The sequence below is a fragment of the Monodelphis domestica genome, chromosome 5 (genome assembly GCF_027887165.1).
Source record: "Monodelphis domestica isolate mMonDom1 chromosome 5, mMonDom1.pri, whole genome shotgun sequence".
Taxonomy (NCBI): domain Eukaryota; kingdom Metazoa; phylum Chordata; class Mammalia; order Didelphimorphia; family Didelphidae; genus Monodelphis; species Monodelphis domestica.
In genome coordinates this window covers 99,804,143-99,820,054 of record NC_077231.1, presented here as the reverse complement: position 1 = coordinate 99,820,054, position 15,912 = coordinate 99,804,143, and the positions used below count along the sequence as shown (strand labels likewise).

General features: G+C 40.8%; 1 protein-coding gene across 7 annotated transcripts in view; it reads left to right on the top strand.

Moving 5' to 3' along the window:
• The first annotated feature begins 1,313 nt into the window (after positions 1–1,313).
• CIMIP4 (ciliary microtubule inner protein 4) overlaps positions 1,314–15,912 on the top strand; it is a 37,190-nt gene continuing 22,591 nt past the window's right edge. The window contains exons 1-3 of one of the 7 annotated variants that reach the window (XM_056798894.1): positions 1,321–2,650; positions 8,739–8,893; positions 10,681–10,800. In XM_056798894.1, the coding sequence (XP_056654872.1) occupies positions 10,774–10,800 (27 nt within the window). In that variant the 5' untranslated portion in view covers positions 1,321–2,650; positions 8,739–8,893; positions 10,681–10,773. Of the gene's footprint in view, positions 2,651–5,378; positions 5,480–8,738; positions 8,894–10,663; positions 10,801–15,912 lie in introns of those variants that run through there. The other 6 variants (XM_056798893.1, XM_007503433.3, XM_007503434.3 and 3 more) reach the window with 6 other exon arrangements.

The following is a 15,912-nucleotide window of genomic DNA, read 5'->3' as shown; positions in this document are numbered from 1 at the left end:
TCCTCATCAGTAAAATGGATATATTCCTTGAGACACTTGAACCAAAACCAACAGAAAGAACCTTTAGGAGTTCTTGCCTGTTAGAAATTTTCAGCTCTGTGTCATTCAGGAGCAGTTAGTTTTGTTTTGCTTAGCCCTACAAATAGAATCCAGAGCCTGGGTGAAGGTTATAGAGAGGGAAGTAGGTGTCAAGTTTATAGTAATGACTTCTTCGGAGCAGCTGGGTGGCTCAGTGGATTGAGAATCAGACCCATCAATGGGAAGTCATGGGTTCAAATATGACATCAGACACTTCCCAGCTGGGTGACCTTAGGCAAATCACTTGACCCCCAATGCCTAGCCCTTACCACTCTTCTGCCTTGGAAACAATACACAGTATTGATTCTAAGACAGAAGGTGAGGGTTAAAAAAAAAAAAGAAATCACTTCCTAACACTTCGGAAAACAACTATTTCAAAGGGGGATAGGGAGGAGGATGTGGGGCATAGAGAATAGGCTGCCTGGGAAAGTAGTGAGTTACTTGTCATTATAAGTGTTCAAGCAGAAGTAAGGAGCTTAGGAGATGGTAGTTTATCTAAAAAACCTCTAAGGTGTCCTATCATTTCTGAACTGCCATGATTAGTTTACCTGGCATTTATTCAGCTACCATCATTGGCTCACACATTGCCATTCAACTTGCCCAAAGGGACTGGATCTGTGATTTCATTGACCTAATTTTCTCAACCAATGATAAGAGTAGTAAATTCTCTGCAATTTAAGATACCCTTAGAACAGGGTTTCTTAGCATTCTGTGTGCCTTGGACCCCTTGGAAATAATTCCAGTGAAGCCAATGGACCCCTTCTAAAATCATGGTGTTAAAGGCATAGAACCAAAATTATAAGATTGCCAAGGAACCTCATATTGTTGAAATAAAGATACATTTTTCTCTTGAGTTCATGGATCTCCAGAGGAGACCATAGGCTAAAAAACACAAAGGAAGGTAGGTAGGAAGGAAGGAAGGAAGGAAGGAAGGAAGGAAGGAAGGAAGGAAGAAAGAAAGAAAGAAAGAAAGAAAGAAAGAAAGAAAGAAAGAAAGAAAGAAAGAAAGAAAGAAAGAAAGAAAGAAAGAAAGAAAGAAAGAAAGAAAGAAAGAAAGAAAGAAAGAAAGAAAGAAAGAAAGAGAGAAAGAAAGAAAGAAAGAAAGAGAGAGAGAGAAAGAGAGAGAGAAAGAAAGAAAGAGAGAGAGAGAGAAAGAGAGAGAGAAAGAAAGAAAGAGAGAGAGAGAAAGAGAGAGAGAGGGAGGGAGGAGGGAGGGAGGAAGGAAGGAAGGAAGGAAGGAAGGAAGGAAGGAAGGAAGGAAGGAAGGAAGGAAGGAAGGAGAGAGGGAGAGAGAGAGAAATCCTGGTTTAGAGAGTTACCCAGAACACTAAGAGTTAAATGACTTGTCCAAGGTCATATAGTCAGTCTGTGTTTCAGGCAGAATTAAACTTGAGTCCCAAGGATGCTCCAGGCATCTCTTAATTTCCTTCAAGAATGCTATTTGAGAACCAATAGGGAGGTGGGTATGGAATATGTGGTATAGGTGGCCTCACTCAGGTCACAGGGGAACCCCTCATCCCAGTGGTATTCTACTTTCACCATTATGAGTATTGGTGGGGAGTCAGAGGGGAGCTTAGAGGTTATCCAGTTGAATCTAAGTTTTTCAGAGGAGGATGCTAAAACTTAGAGATGGGAAGGACCACAGGCTACTTATATGACTCTAGACAAGTCAGCCCTGTTAAGGCTGAACTTTCCTCATCTGTTAAATAAAGGGATTAGACTTCTGAATTCCCACTTTACATGGCATACCTGTATGAACTCTCTCATAAGCCATTGATGTTGCTAAAGAGCTTAAAACAACAACAACCTAACAACATTTGACTTATCATGCTTAAAAACCTGGGATTTGGAATCCAAGGACCTAAATTAAGATGCTGTCTTTGATACTTACTATTGTGTGACCTCAGATCACCTCTCCCTGGGCTCAGTTTCCTCAGCAGTAAAAAAAAAAAATATAGAGTAGGACTAGATGGCTTCTGAGGTCTCTTCCAATTCTGCTATCTATGGAAGATCACTGGATTTGGATTCAGAAGACCTGAGATTTGAATTCCAGCTCTATGATATAATGTCATATGTTATGAATAACACATGTGTATATGCCATAAAATGGGGTGTTGGACTAAATGATCTAGCTCGTCTATTCACATCTTAAATCCTGGATCCAACTGCTAGTCCCAAATTGTTGTCCCATAACTGATTCTAGCTCATTACTGCCTCAGTGATATATACTCAGACTCTTGACTAATCACAAGCACCAACCACTGTACCATCCTCCTACCACAGCTCCTTATTGAGAAGCACATGGCCTCCCTTCATGGAACTTCCCTATATCCATTTCTTCTCCATTCCTCAGGGTTGGGGAAGAGAACATGGTCAGACATTCAATGAAGGTAACAGCCGTGGACATTGTGGTCTCCATGGCAACCATTGAACACAACTCAGGAGTGCTGCTGCCTAGTAACCAGCGGGGCCTCTTGCCATTAGCCCTGTGTGTTCATCAGAGCCAGAGCAGAGACCCCAAGGATTTCGAAGACTTTGTAGGTGTGAAGTTATCAGAGAACTGATTACACAGGTGAGACAGAAGAAGTATGCCAAGGGCCCACTAACTCTGTTGGGGGTTGGATTTGGTTCCTTCAACACATTTGAACTTGTGGGTCTCATCCTTCTCTGTGGATTTCAAACACACTTAAGGAGATGTAGTTTAGAAAGGACCTCTTCTCTCTAAATTGAACGAGCTTTTTCAGAAAGTAGTGTTTCCTGATACTGAAGACATTCAAAAAGAGGAATAATGCTCTAGAAGGGATTTCTGAATATGGATATAAGCCCAATTTTGGTCAAGGTTGTGCCTATTAATGAGGTAATGAGCCAGTTGGGCACAATGTAGGTGAGACAGCAAAGCACAATTTTCCTGGACAGAGTCCAGAGCAGCAACTCTTATTAGGTTACATCTGGTTAATCTGAATGACCTCCAAGATCCTTTTCTTCCAACTTTAATGCTCTGGTCAAAGGCTGAACATGTCTTTGTTGGAGAATATCAACATGGCCTCAGAGTCAGACGCAGACCTGTAAAATGGGGATCATCAACTGAGAACTTAAGGGAACCTTAGAGGGAATTTATTTTATTTTTTTGCCACAGTATTTTATTTTATTTTTAGAATATTTTTTATGATTATATGATTCATGTTCTCTCCCTCCCCTTTTCCCTTTCCTATCCCAGAGATGACAAGCAATTCCACTGGTTTATACATCTTATTACTCAAAATCTATTTCCATATTTTTCATATTTGTAATAGAGTAATCGTTTAAAGATCACAACTCAAAATCATACACTCATATTAAACAAGTGATAAATCAGATGTTTTCTTCTGTGTTTCTACTCCCACAGTTCTTTCTCTCAATGTGGATAGTGTTCTTTTTCCTAAGTCCCTCTGGATTGTCTTGGATCATTGCATTGCTGCTAGTAGCAAATTCGATTACATTTGATCATTCCATAATGTTTCAGTTACTGTGTATGATGTTCTCTTGGTCCTGCTTGTTTCACTCCACATCAGTTCATGGAGATCTTTCCAGTTCATATAGAAATCAAGCAGTTCATCATTCTTTTGAGCCTAATAGTATTCCATCACCAACAGATACCACAATTTAGTTAGCCATACCCCATTCGAAGGGCATCCCCTCATTTTCAAATTTTTTTCCACCACAAAGATCGCAGCTATGAATATTCTTGTATAAGACTCTTTGGGGTACAAACTCAGCAATGGTGTTGCTGGATCAAGGGGCATATAATTTTTTTAAAACCCTTACCTTCCATCTTGGAGTCAATACTGTGTATTGGCTCCAAGACAGAAAAGTTGTAAGGGTTGCAATGGGAGTCAAGTGACTTGCCCAGGGTCACACAGCTGTGAAGTGTCTGAGGCCAGATTTGAACCTAGGACCTCCCATCTCTAGGCCTGGCTCTCAATCCACTGAGCCACCCAGCTGCCCCCCCATATAATTTTTTAAAGCCCTTTGGGCATAATTCCAAATTGCCTTCCAGAATGGTTGGCTAAATTCACAACTCTACCAGCAATGCATTAGTGTCCCAATTTTGCCACATCCCCTCCAACAACTATTATTTTCCTTTACTGTCATATTGGCCAATCTGCTAGGTGTGAGGTTGTATCTTAGAGTTGTTTTGATTTTCTTAACCCATACCTTCTGTCTTGGAGTCAATACTGTGTATTGGCTCCAAGGCAGAAGAGTGGTAAGGGTAGGCAATGGGGGTCAAGTGACTTGCCCAGGGTCACACAGCTAGGAAGTGTCTGAGGCCACATTTGAACCCAGGAACTCCCGTCTCTAGGCCTGGTTCTCAATCCACTGAGCTACCCAGCTGCCCCCAGAGTTGTTTTGATTTGCATTTCTCTTAAAGGGACTTTAGAAGTCCTCTGGTCCAAACCTCAATTTTATAATTGAGAAAGGATATCCCTGCTAGCTATGTGATCCTGGACAAGTCAGATAACTTCTAAGGGCCCCAAATCCCATGGCTAGAAGTGCCAGTGCAGGTGCCAGTCTATATTCCTGGAGGAAGTTTCTTAGTGGATTTTTTTACACAGATAAAGTTACAGGACTTTCTTCCCCTACCCCCTTTTATCCCCCCAAGACAGGATTGGATTAGATCTAGTTCTGTGATTTTTATAAATATCACAAGACTCTGATTTTTGCTCTCTGGTTGTTCAAGAATAGACAAAGCCTGAAGAAACATATAGGGATTGGTTTTCCAAGTTTATTTTGCATTACGCATTGACTCTGGGATAGACACAGAAATCAAAATGGGTATTTGCCACTCACATCTAAGTGATTTCAAAAGTCCCTGGACAGGAAAAAAAATAATTCTCATTTTACATAAAGTAGGAAGTGAACTGAACTTTATAACTCAGAGGGACCAAAATGATGAACACCAATCATCACTAAAGGAAATCTCTGCATTGTGGGCGAGTCTGGAAGGAAAGTTCAATCTACAGAAATTCATTTTACAATGTCCAGTGATTTGGTAGTGGATTCAGGGGGAGTTGAGAGATATCAGGACTGAGTAACCCCGATCAGGATCTGATGAGCTGGCACATTTGAGTCCCAGCCCATATCCAAAAAGTGATGCACTTAATGATTCACATAATCCAGCAAGCATTTACTAAGTGACCTCTAGAATCCAAGCTTGGTCCTCAATGCTGGGGCACAGAAACCCAAGTGAGAGGGCTTTCATGAAGGTACCTGCCTATGCTCAGATGTCATAAGCTTGGCCCCCCATCACCTTGTGTCAGTTCATTGTGCTAGGTAATTATCCAATTGATGTTGGGCACAGGGAGGTGGGGTACTTTGTCCACTCCTTTTCCACCAAGAGGCCCATCTGCACGGGAAAAATCAGGTAGGCTCCCTCAGGAGATAGGTTTAGTCCAGGGGGATCCTTATTCCTACTGAAAAGAGAGACTAAGTTCTCTTTTCTTACATGCTGGCTCATCAACTCCCCATTCCAGAACCTTCAGTTGCAAATTCTTTCAAGCTCATGTCAATACATCCCCCAAAAGATGGGGAGGCCTGGAATAGTGCAATATGGTATGGGACAAGCATTTATTTCCTACACACAAAAGAAATGTTAAAGGACACAAAAGATTCCTTGGTACACACTGACAGACAATCCATAAAGCAGATGATATTTTAACCCTGTCCAAACATAAAACACATTGTAGGATTATTGAATGTGTGGCCACATTTTTATTTATGTATTTTGCTTTCTAAACTTCTGGTCATCCTCTCAGTGCTGATAATCTTCTCTGATGAAGAAATTCTCCTAGCCACCAAGCATCTCCACCTCTTTGACCCAATATACCTCCAGATTACTAGAATTCACAAGGTTGTCTCCAAGTCTAGATATATCTAGCTTGGGGATAATTAGATACTTGTCTTCCCAGGAAAAGGAGAGGCAAAGGAAAAAGGGGCCCTGGGAGCCCAGGCACAAGCTCACTTGTTGGATCTCCCCTGCTTTTAGCCATAGGGTCACTGTGAGACTAGGATAGAATGGATCAGACCTTCCTCTCTCTTCCATGGAAAGACTTGGTGTTCCATGATGCTGTCTGAAGGGTACTTCCAAGAAAAAGAGTGAGCAGGAAGCTTGCTCTCCTTTTTCAAGTTTTCCTGAGTCACTGGCACTGCTATTTCTACCTGTTATCCTGAGCATGTGACATCACTTCTCTGGACCTTAGTTTCCCTCATCTCTAAAATGAAGAGGCTGGACTAGATGGGCCCTGAGGTGTCCCTTCCTGCGCTGACCCTAGCACCCTCCATTCTACCAAATGAGGGATGAGTCATATATCTTGCTATCTCCATAATAGGAGATCAGGGACTTTTTTTGTGTTGGTATCCCTAGTGACTAGAACAGTGCCTGCCCAGCAATCGACATGAATTTATTAAGTATCTATTAGATTGGCAAACTGAATTGAACCCAGATCCGCCTAATTCCAAATCCAACACTTTCCACTATGTTAGCAATGCTACCTTGACTTCTCAGAGCCTCAGCTTCCCCATTTGTAAAAGTCAGAATCCTTAAAGAACCTGGCACACAGGTCTGTCAAGAGGAAAAGAGCTTCATGAACCTGGAAGTACCTTAAAAAGAGAACTCATTCTCAGTTCTCAGCAGCATGCATAGGCTAGACTTCCAATCACTTTTTTGAGATAGAGTGAGTCCTCTGAGGATGGTGTGTGCTTGGCCAACTTCAAAGCCAGAAAGGTAACAGGGAACTTGAGGCTAAAATGTAAAAGCTCTTCTCCCCCACTACTGAGAGTGGGACTGGATAGGAAGAGAACACAGCAATGGATCAGGTGGTTGTACCAAGCAGTTGAAAGGATTGGAGAATAGAGGGGAATGGAAGAGAGTCAGATTGGTTCTGTTTGTCCTTAGCAGAGTGTAATAGATAAGAGCAGAGTAAAAGGGAATCCATTCCTGGAGGAGCCACACCTCACACTATGGAAAATAAAAATAGTCTAGAACATTGGGGGCTGGAGGAATTTGCCCCCAGGAGTCCAACAGAACACTGGACATCTGGTAAGCTCTGAGAGGTGCATAGCTCTTCTTGTCCTGCGGGACATCTGAGAGGAACTCCCTCCCAGTTTCCTCTGACAGGGGTGGATATTTGCAGGGACCTGGGAAAGTTCTTCCTAGTCTCATCCTTTAATCTACCAAGGTCTATTCCTCCATGTGGCCAAACAGACAACCCCAGTGAGTCCTCTCTGAGGATCTTAGAATTGCAGCTAAAAGGGACCTACCCACTTATTCTGTAGAAGTTATATCTAAGGTCCTTTCTAGATCTAAATCTACCATCTATGATTCCCATTTTGCAGATGAAAAAACTGAATCTCCAATGAGTTGGAAAGGCAGGTCACATAGTTAGTTTCAGAGGTCAAATTTCAGTTTAGGGCTCTCTTGATTCCAAGATCATATGATATCGTGTACAGAATCCTAGACTTGAAATCAGGGAGATCTGAGTGCAAATTCTGTCTCAGATACCTACTAAGCTACATATCCCTGGATAAGTAATTTAACCTCTCTATGCCTCAGTCTCTTCATTTGTAATTTATATTCAACAATAGAATCTACTTCATTTGGTGGTCTTGTGGATTCCATGAAATAATGTATTTTTAAAACTTTTTGAGCTAAGTTAAAGTTCTAACAAAGTGTCAACTATCATGATTATTTTATCTCAAGAGTCAGTGCAGCTAAGTGGACAGAGATCTGGCCTTGTGGTCAGGAAGACCTGGGTTCTGCCTCTGCCATAAACTGTCTTTGTGACCCTGGGCAAGTCACTTACTTAACCTTACCAAGCCCTAGGTTCCCCATTTATAAAATGGGAATAATTAAAATTGTAGTGAAAGGCAATATGGCATGGCCAATTGGAACTGAATCAGGAATACTGAAGTTCAATTCCTGATTAGGTAAGCCATTTTATTTCTCAATACCCCAGGTGAACTCTCAAAGGTTATAAATTACTAAGAAAGTGATTATCAGCATTATGAAGTATTTCTTCATTGGGACTTTTTAATACCAAAGAAATCACAAGGCCAGTTCCATTTTGGCTTCATCCATAATCAAGTCATTAACAAGCATTTATTAAGCACTGTCTATACATTAGGCATTATACCAGATGCTGGGGATATAGTGGGAGATATAAAATATGTCATTTCCTCTGGATCTTGAGTTCTGAGATTTACTAACTGTGCATCCTGGGTCAAGTCACTTCTAATTTCTGGGTGTCAACATCCTTTTCTGTAAAATAAGAGGATTGGACTTGATGAGCTATATCTAAGATCTTTCCCAGCTATAGATTTTTATAGCCAGTAACCCTCAGCGGGGACATCCCTCATCATGGCCAAGGCCAATGTCCAGGAAGGGAAGGCTACCAGGAATCCTTTCTCTATTTTTTTAAAACCCTTACTTTCTATATTAGTATCAGTTCTAAGATAGAAATGTACCAAAGGCTAAGCAATTGGGGTTAAGTGACTTGCCCAGAGTCACACAACTAGGCAGTGTCTGAGGTCAGTTTTGAACCCAGGTTCTCCCAACCCCAGGCTTAGCACTTTATCTACTGTGCTATTTAGCTGCCCCAATCCAGAAATTCTTTCTCATTCCTCAGAGACTCGTGTGCAGATGGGAGCCCTAAGCCTCAGGGAGACCAGAAAACGAGAGAGACAAGGAAAAAACTGAGTTGGAGGCATCTGCCTTTTCTGCATGAGACTGTCCTCAGATTAACTTTCAATAATGGGGGAGAAGGTTCATGAACCAATGAAGGTGAGTTGTGTCTATCTATTCTTCCTTCCTAAGACTTCTTACCAGGGCTTCTCAGATGAAGTTATGTGATTTGGTTAGATTGGGGGGTGGAAGGAGAGGGCAATGGATCAGGATTCAGGAGACCTAGACAATGCCAAGAACTTGCTAGGTGACCTTGAATGGTGAGGGCTGGGACTACTTGAACTTGATTTTCCCAAGTTAGCTCTAGTCTCACTTTGCAGAATGATTCCAATTATTCCCTATACTCTATTTCAGGTGCCTACTTGCAGATTCAGAGATAGCTGGTAGGCTCTGCTTCTTTATCCCTGCTTCTTAGAATCCCTAACTTCCTCTAGAGCTCAGCTCCTTCCTGAGATCTTCCCTTGAACCCTTACTTATAGTGTTCACCTGCAAAATTAATTTCTATAAATCATTCCTGCATTCATGTTGCTAAATGTATGATCCAGCAGTAAAATGTTGTTGACTCCTTGAAAGCAGGAACTGGTTGATTTTTGTCTTTTTGTATTCTTTACCCATTACCAAACCTGACATCCAGCACAGAAGCAGGTGCTTATTAAGTGTTTTCTTTCCTTTTTTTTTCTCCTTGGATTTGTGATGTCATCAGTCTAGAGAGCTCCCTATGAGGCATTACCTCTATCAAAGTGGATATGTGCTTGATCTCCAACTTCTAGACTTAGAGAGTTACTTAGGGTGGGGTTGGAGATCCTAAGAAGAGAAGAAAGGATTTGCCTAAGATCAAATAGCCAGGACATATCAGAGGCAGGATTAGAACCCAGGATTTCCTGAGTCTGAGACAGTTCTCTATCACCAAGGTCATATTAAATTGCCCTTCTCCAACCACCCAAAGACATGCACACATACACTTTAATGGATGAAGAAATGTTTTGTTTGATGAAGAAATGTGTTTTGTTTTTCCATTTTGCTTTGTGAAAAGATGTCATTGGATTAGAAAGGATGATTGATTGATTGACAGCTAGTATACCAGGTCTATGGTCCCTAGACTTCGTCCTTAAAAAGATGAGTATAGGGGCAGTTAGGTGGATTGAGAGCCAGATCTAGAGACAGGAGGTTCTGGGTTAAAATCTAGCCTCAGATACTTCCTAGCTGTATGATCTGGCCAAATCACTTAACCCTCATTGTTTAGCCCTTACTGCTCTTTTGCCTTAGAACCAATACTTAGTATTGATTCTAAGACAGAAGGGAATGGTTTAAAAAAAAGATAAGTACAAGTTCAGGGACAAAGTGTAAGGTCCCATTATGAAACTATGTGACCCAACATACCATGAGCACACACAACCAGAGGAGGGAATCATAGAGCCCTACAGATAGCAACACAGAGAAATAACAATACCAAGGAGTTTCTGGTCTATTGCTCTTCTTTACCAAGTAAGAGCTAAAGCTGAAGCTCATTGAAGAACAGAGGTCACCATGAGGATAAGCAAGCCTTGATCTTGGCCTTTGCTGGTACCAGTAAGTCTTCTGGGAGGGTTTGGAGAAAGGAGCTAGTGACCTGAATACGTTCTCCCTTGTGGGAAGGACTCAGCTCCAAGATAATAGTTGGTACAGTAGCTAGAATGCTGCTTCTCTTTTGTAATCTTATGTATTTTATTTTATGTATTTAAAAACACTATTCAGAGACAGGAGTCTACAGTCTTCAGCAGACTGTCAAAGAGAGAGGTCCACAACCTGTGACACAAAAAACAATTAAGATCCCCTATATACATGCTGTCTCTATCTTGGGCTGTGTTGGTGTTTTCTGTGGTCTCACAGTAGACATGATTTGCCAGGAAGTCTCCAAAGCTGAAGCTCAGAGATAGCAAAAAGAAGCAGATTTTAGAAGGATGTAAGGAAAAAGCTTCCCAGCACTTGGAGCTGTCCTAATGAAGTATGGGCTAACTCAGGAGATAGTAAGTACTTCATCACTAAGTCATTAAATAGAGGTTGGACTATCACTCATTAGAAATATTGTACAGAGATGGGCAGCCCTGGGTTCAAATATGACCTCAGACACTTCCTAGCTGGGTGACCCTAGATAAGTCACTTAACCCCCACTGCCTAGCCCTTGGCACTCTTTTGCCTTGGGACCAATATACAATATTGATTTCAAGATGGAAGGTAAGGGTTTAAAAATATATATTGTAGAGGAGACCCTTGATCTTGTAGTGACTGGACTAAACGCCCTCTGGGGACTCTTAACAGCAGCTCTCAGACCCTTGAGTTAGCAGAGAATGTATGGTCATGCAGACAAGTGATTACTATCATTATATGAAGCTTCCACTGGGGGGAGTGGTGAGGTTGTCATGTTGGCAGTTAGTGGTCCTAACATCTAAGGGATGAGTTCAATTGTGTAGTCAGTCCATTCAGTCTCTCCATTGTACAGAGAGCACTGCTTTGAGTTGGTATTCCTTCTCTTAGAGACAGAAGAAGTTGTTTGTTTGTTTCCCAGAAAAGTGAGGAAAGGGATGCAGGTTGTCCGAGTGAGGGCTTGTGTTTAAGCCAAGCTTTCCCCATCACCACCTCCAAACAATAAGAAATACACTAACTAAACAGGGCAGAAGAACAATTGCAAACAAACAGGAAGTAGGCAAAGAGCTCATCACAAGGAAGACTTAGGAGACTAATTCACAGAGTGACTGGTTAAAAAAAAAAAGAAGAAACAACCAAAAAGAAGCTCCCATACAAAGAGTAACCATTATAGAGTAAAAGAAAGTGATATTTGAACCCCAGCAACAGTGATGAGAAATGGAAATAATGTAACAATTGCAAGAACCTCCCAGATTGTTTAGAAAGATCCATAAGGAAAGTAATGTAAGACATAAGAATGGAAACCGAAGCATTCAAAGAAGAGCTCATAAAGACAAAAAAAGAGGATAGACCACTTAAAACAAATGATGGAAAATTTTCCCCAAACAGAAGATCCTTTTTTTTTAAACCCTTGCCTTCTGTGTTGGAATATTATGTGTAAGTTCCAAGGCAGAAGAGTGAATGCTAAGGGCTAGGCAATGGGGGTCAAGTGACTTGTCCAAGGTAACACAGCTAGGAAGCATCTGAGGTCAAATCTGAACCCAGGACCTCCCATCATCTCCAGATTTAGAACTAGGGAAAAAATCAGAACCAAAAGACTACAGGATTAGAATACCTAATCCTTCCACAAGCTGCAGCCAACTGATCTTGAAGACATTTGAAGGTGGCAAGAAACTCTGAAGATGACCATTCCCTCAGGAAAAAAAAAACCAACAACAAAACACAAGGAAATAAAAAGTCTGGACATTTTACTACATCAGGAAGCAAAATAAGAATATTGCCCAGAAGTATTGGAATCAGAGGGCAAAGAACAGTAAAAGATTACTAAGATTCACTGAATTCAAACAAAAAGAAAACCCAAGTTCATCTCATTCAGAAACATTGTACAGTGCCAGAGATTCAACATTAAATTGATCTTGCAATCAACCAGAAATAAGCTCTTTGTATACCAATGACAAGGTGTCAAATTGCATAAAATTATTTCTTATTCCCAGGGAAGAAGGCGACATGCTGAATAAAGAGCCAGTCCCCAGGTTAGGAAGATTCATCTTCCTGAGTTCAATTTTTGGCCTCATACATTTAGTAGCCATGGGATCCTGGGCAAGTCACTTAAATCCTGTTTGCTTTAGTTTCTTCATCTGCCAAATGAGCTGGTGAAAGAAATGGCAAATTGTTCCAGTATCCTTGCCAAGAAAACCCCAAAAGAGATCAAGAAGGGTTGGGAATGCCTGAAAAACAGTTAAACAACAACAACAAAATTCTTATTCCCAAGAAATAAAAAGATGGATTGGAATATGCTGTTTCAAAGAGCAAAAGGATTTGGTGCTCCCACCTGCAAAGTTGAACTTACTTATCAGTGAAAAAGTCTTGGCTTTCGGTTAAAAGAGAGGAATTTATATCTTTCCTGCTGAAGAAGAAGCAAGAGGTGAGAAGTTAATTTGACATGAAAGTCAGCCAGCAAAATAAACTTCAGAAAAGTACACAAAGCCATAAGGCAGATAAAAACCTAAGTGAATATCTGTGTTTATATACTCCAAGGACTGGGCAAGGCTCTTGGGTTTTAAAACTCACAAATTCTTTATGAAATTGAGAGAAAAAACAAAAATCACCCACAAGATACACACACACACACACACACACAGATCTAAACAAAAGTCACTTGAAGAGAAGGAAAGGGAGAGATAGGAAACAGAATTAATGTGTTCTTGGAAAGGGATGTCACAAATAAAGGTTACTCAAAAAGGTAGCCAAGGAAGAAGAATCAGAAAGACATATGGAGAATGAGCAAAAAAGGAGATAAAACACTCCCCCTTTCAGTGTCATCAAAAGAATCAAGGCAGAATAGACAACACAATTATCCTAAAGGGTGAATGAAAGGGAGGAGGAAAAAGAAGTGAAGGAATTTGATTAAGGGAAGTGAAAGGCATCTAGGGAAGTGGAAGGGGAGGGATGGGAGAGAAGATGAATTCTGAATCACATCCTTCGTTACACCAAAGAAGAGGAAGGATGCAAGGCTATTGTTTTCTAGAAATTTTATGTTGTATGAGGACCAAAGAGAGAGAACATCTGTGTGCAATGCTCATGGGGGAGGATTCACAGGGAGGGTAGCCTAAAAGGAGAAAGGTTAAGCTCTGAAATTTACAGCTGGAAGCTCCTATGGGTAACAAAAACTAGAAACAAGATTTGAATCCAGGTTCTCTGAGTTCTAACCTAGTTTCCTTTATGCTTTATGTTGGAAACTTGATCATTCAAATGAAGATTTCTTGGAAAACAACAATAGAGATTAATCCAAAATAAGAGGTGAGGTGATTACAGGTGAAACATGGAGAAATCTGAAGTGTATTATTATCTGGGAGAGGGAGAAAGAGAAGAGAAGCAGAGAGAGAAACAAGGAAATGGAAACAGAGGAAACAGAAATGGATTCAGAGAGAGAAAATGACAGAGAGGAGACCGACAAAGTCATAGTGACAGTGAGAGGGGAGAGAGAGACACAGAAACAGACAGAGATAGAAACAGAGACAGTCCACATAGACAGGCAAAGGGGCAGGAGCAGGGAAGAGAAGAAAGGAAGGAGAGAGTAGAAACAATCAATTGATTGAAAGCTAGAGGATTGAAAGGTCTGGTCTAGAGGGTCTAATCAAAGAGATTACTCTTTCTCATTATTGTAAACAGATCTCTTGAGACTTGGTGCTAATTTAAAAAGGTGGGGCAAGAATGAAGAAAGGCAATGTTTGGTGGTGCATAGAGAACTGGGCTTTGAGTCAGGTTTGAATCGTGCCTCAAAAACTTTGTGATCCTGGGACAAGTCACTTTATTTCCCCGAGAGCCTCAGTTTCCTTATCTGTAAAATGAGGGAGTTAACCCAGATGCCCTCTAAAGCCCATTCCAGCTCCAGATCTAGGATGAAAATGAATCAAAAGAAGCATTTTGATCAACTCCTCCCACTCTGCTTTGGTCATATAGTGGGAATATGATATTTAGCTGATGGTGACAGATTTTAGGAAGAACATAGGCTACTGAACTTGTAGAAAAGACCATAATAACCAGAATGGTCAGGGAACTGGAGACTGGACTACTTGATAATCCATTAAAATTGAAGGGGAAATTTTTTTATCTGGAGAAGAGTAATTTTAGAAGAAGATTTCTGTTCAAGGACCTGAAAGGTTGATATATCAAATAAGAATAGAGGTCAGAATGAGAAACAGTGGAGGAAGTTGCAGGGGCAGATTATTTAGTCTTGAGGCAAGGGAAAACTTCCTAAAATTCTCAGATATCCCAAAGCAGAGGGGGCTGCTTCAGAAGATCTGGGCTTTATTGCATATCAGGCTGCCCCCTAATTGGAAGCCTTGAGGCAGAAGCTCAATGACTATTTGCCAGATAAATGTGCATTGGTTTAGTTTGACTCCATGATCCCTATAGCAGATATTTCTGTTCTGCTATAGGTTTGGCTAAATGAGCTCTTCTAATTCTGGAATACTGATTATTGTCTTGAATTAATGACCACTCAGCCCAAACCCCAAACTGCAAGGTTCAATAAACACCATGATGGGTTGCTGCCTTAAGATCTTGAACCTCATGACTTTGATTGCTATAGGGTGTTTTTTTACCTAGGCCATGTAATTCCATTGATTATGTGTATATTTCTGGAAAGATGCGGAAAAAAAAAACAGGGCTCTTGAGCTGGGTCAGAGCTCCACTAGGATGGAATAGCCTAGACAATAAAGGCTGGCAGTATCCACTCCAATCACCAGTGGTTTCTGAAGATCATCCCAGAGGGATTCTAGTAAGGGACAGAGGAGTTATGACTGACCATGGTTAGAAATCCTGCAGTGATAAAATCATGAAGAGTAATTTAGATCAGTAGAAAGAACAGGGGCTCTGGAGTCAGAGGACCTGGATTCAAATCTTGCCTCTGATACCCCCTGTATAACCTTGAGTAAGTCTCTCAGTTTCCTTATCTTTAAAATGAAGGGGCTTGAACCTAATTATGGCTTCTAATGTATCATCCAGCTTTAGATCTATGACCCTCTGAGCCATTCAACCAACAAATAATTATTAATCATCTAGGCAAAAGTGAGAGTTCCTTTCTTGGAGGATCTTATATTCCATTGGGACAAGAAATCATACACACAGATAGAAGAGACACAAAATAAAAACAATGATTTTGTAGGGGAAGGCAATAGTACTTCAGGGAGAATTAGGAATTATCTCATGTGATAGCTAAAATTGAAACAGATTTGCATAATTTCACATGTATAATTGATATTGCTTGTCTTCTCAGCGGGTAGCTTTTTAGTGGATAGGGAAAGGGATTAGAAAGAGGGAGAGGGAATTTGAAATTCAAAAAGAAGTTTTAAAAAGATTGTCAACAATACATAATAAAAAGAAAAGAGAAGCTGGAAACCTTAAAAAGAGGTGTGTGGTAAGAGGTCAGATGGCTCTTTGAATTTTGTACTTGGTGGAACTAATGCTATGAATTAACTCACTTTAGATTG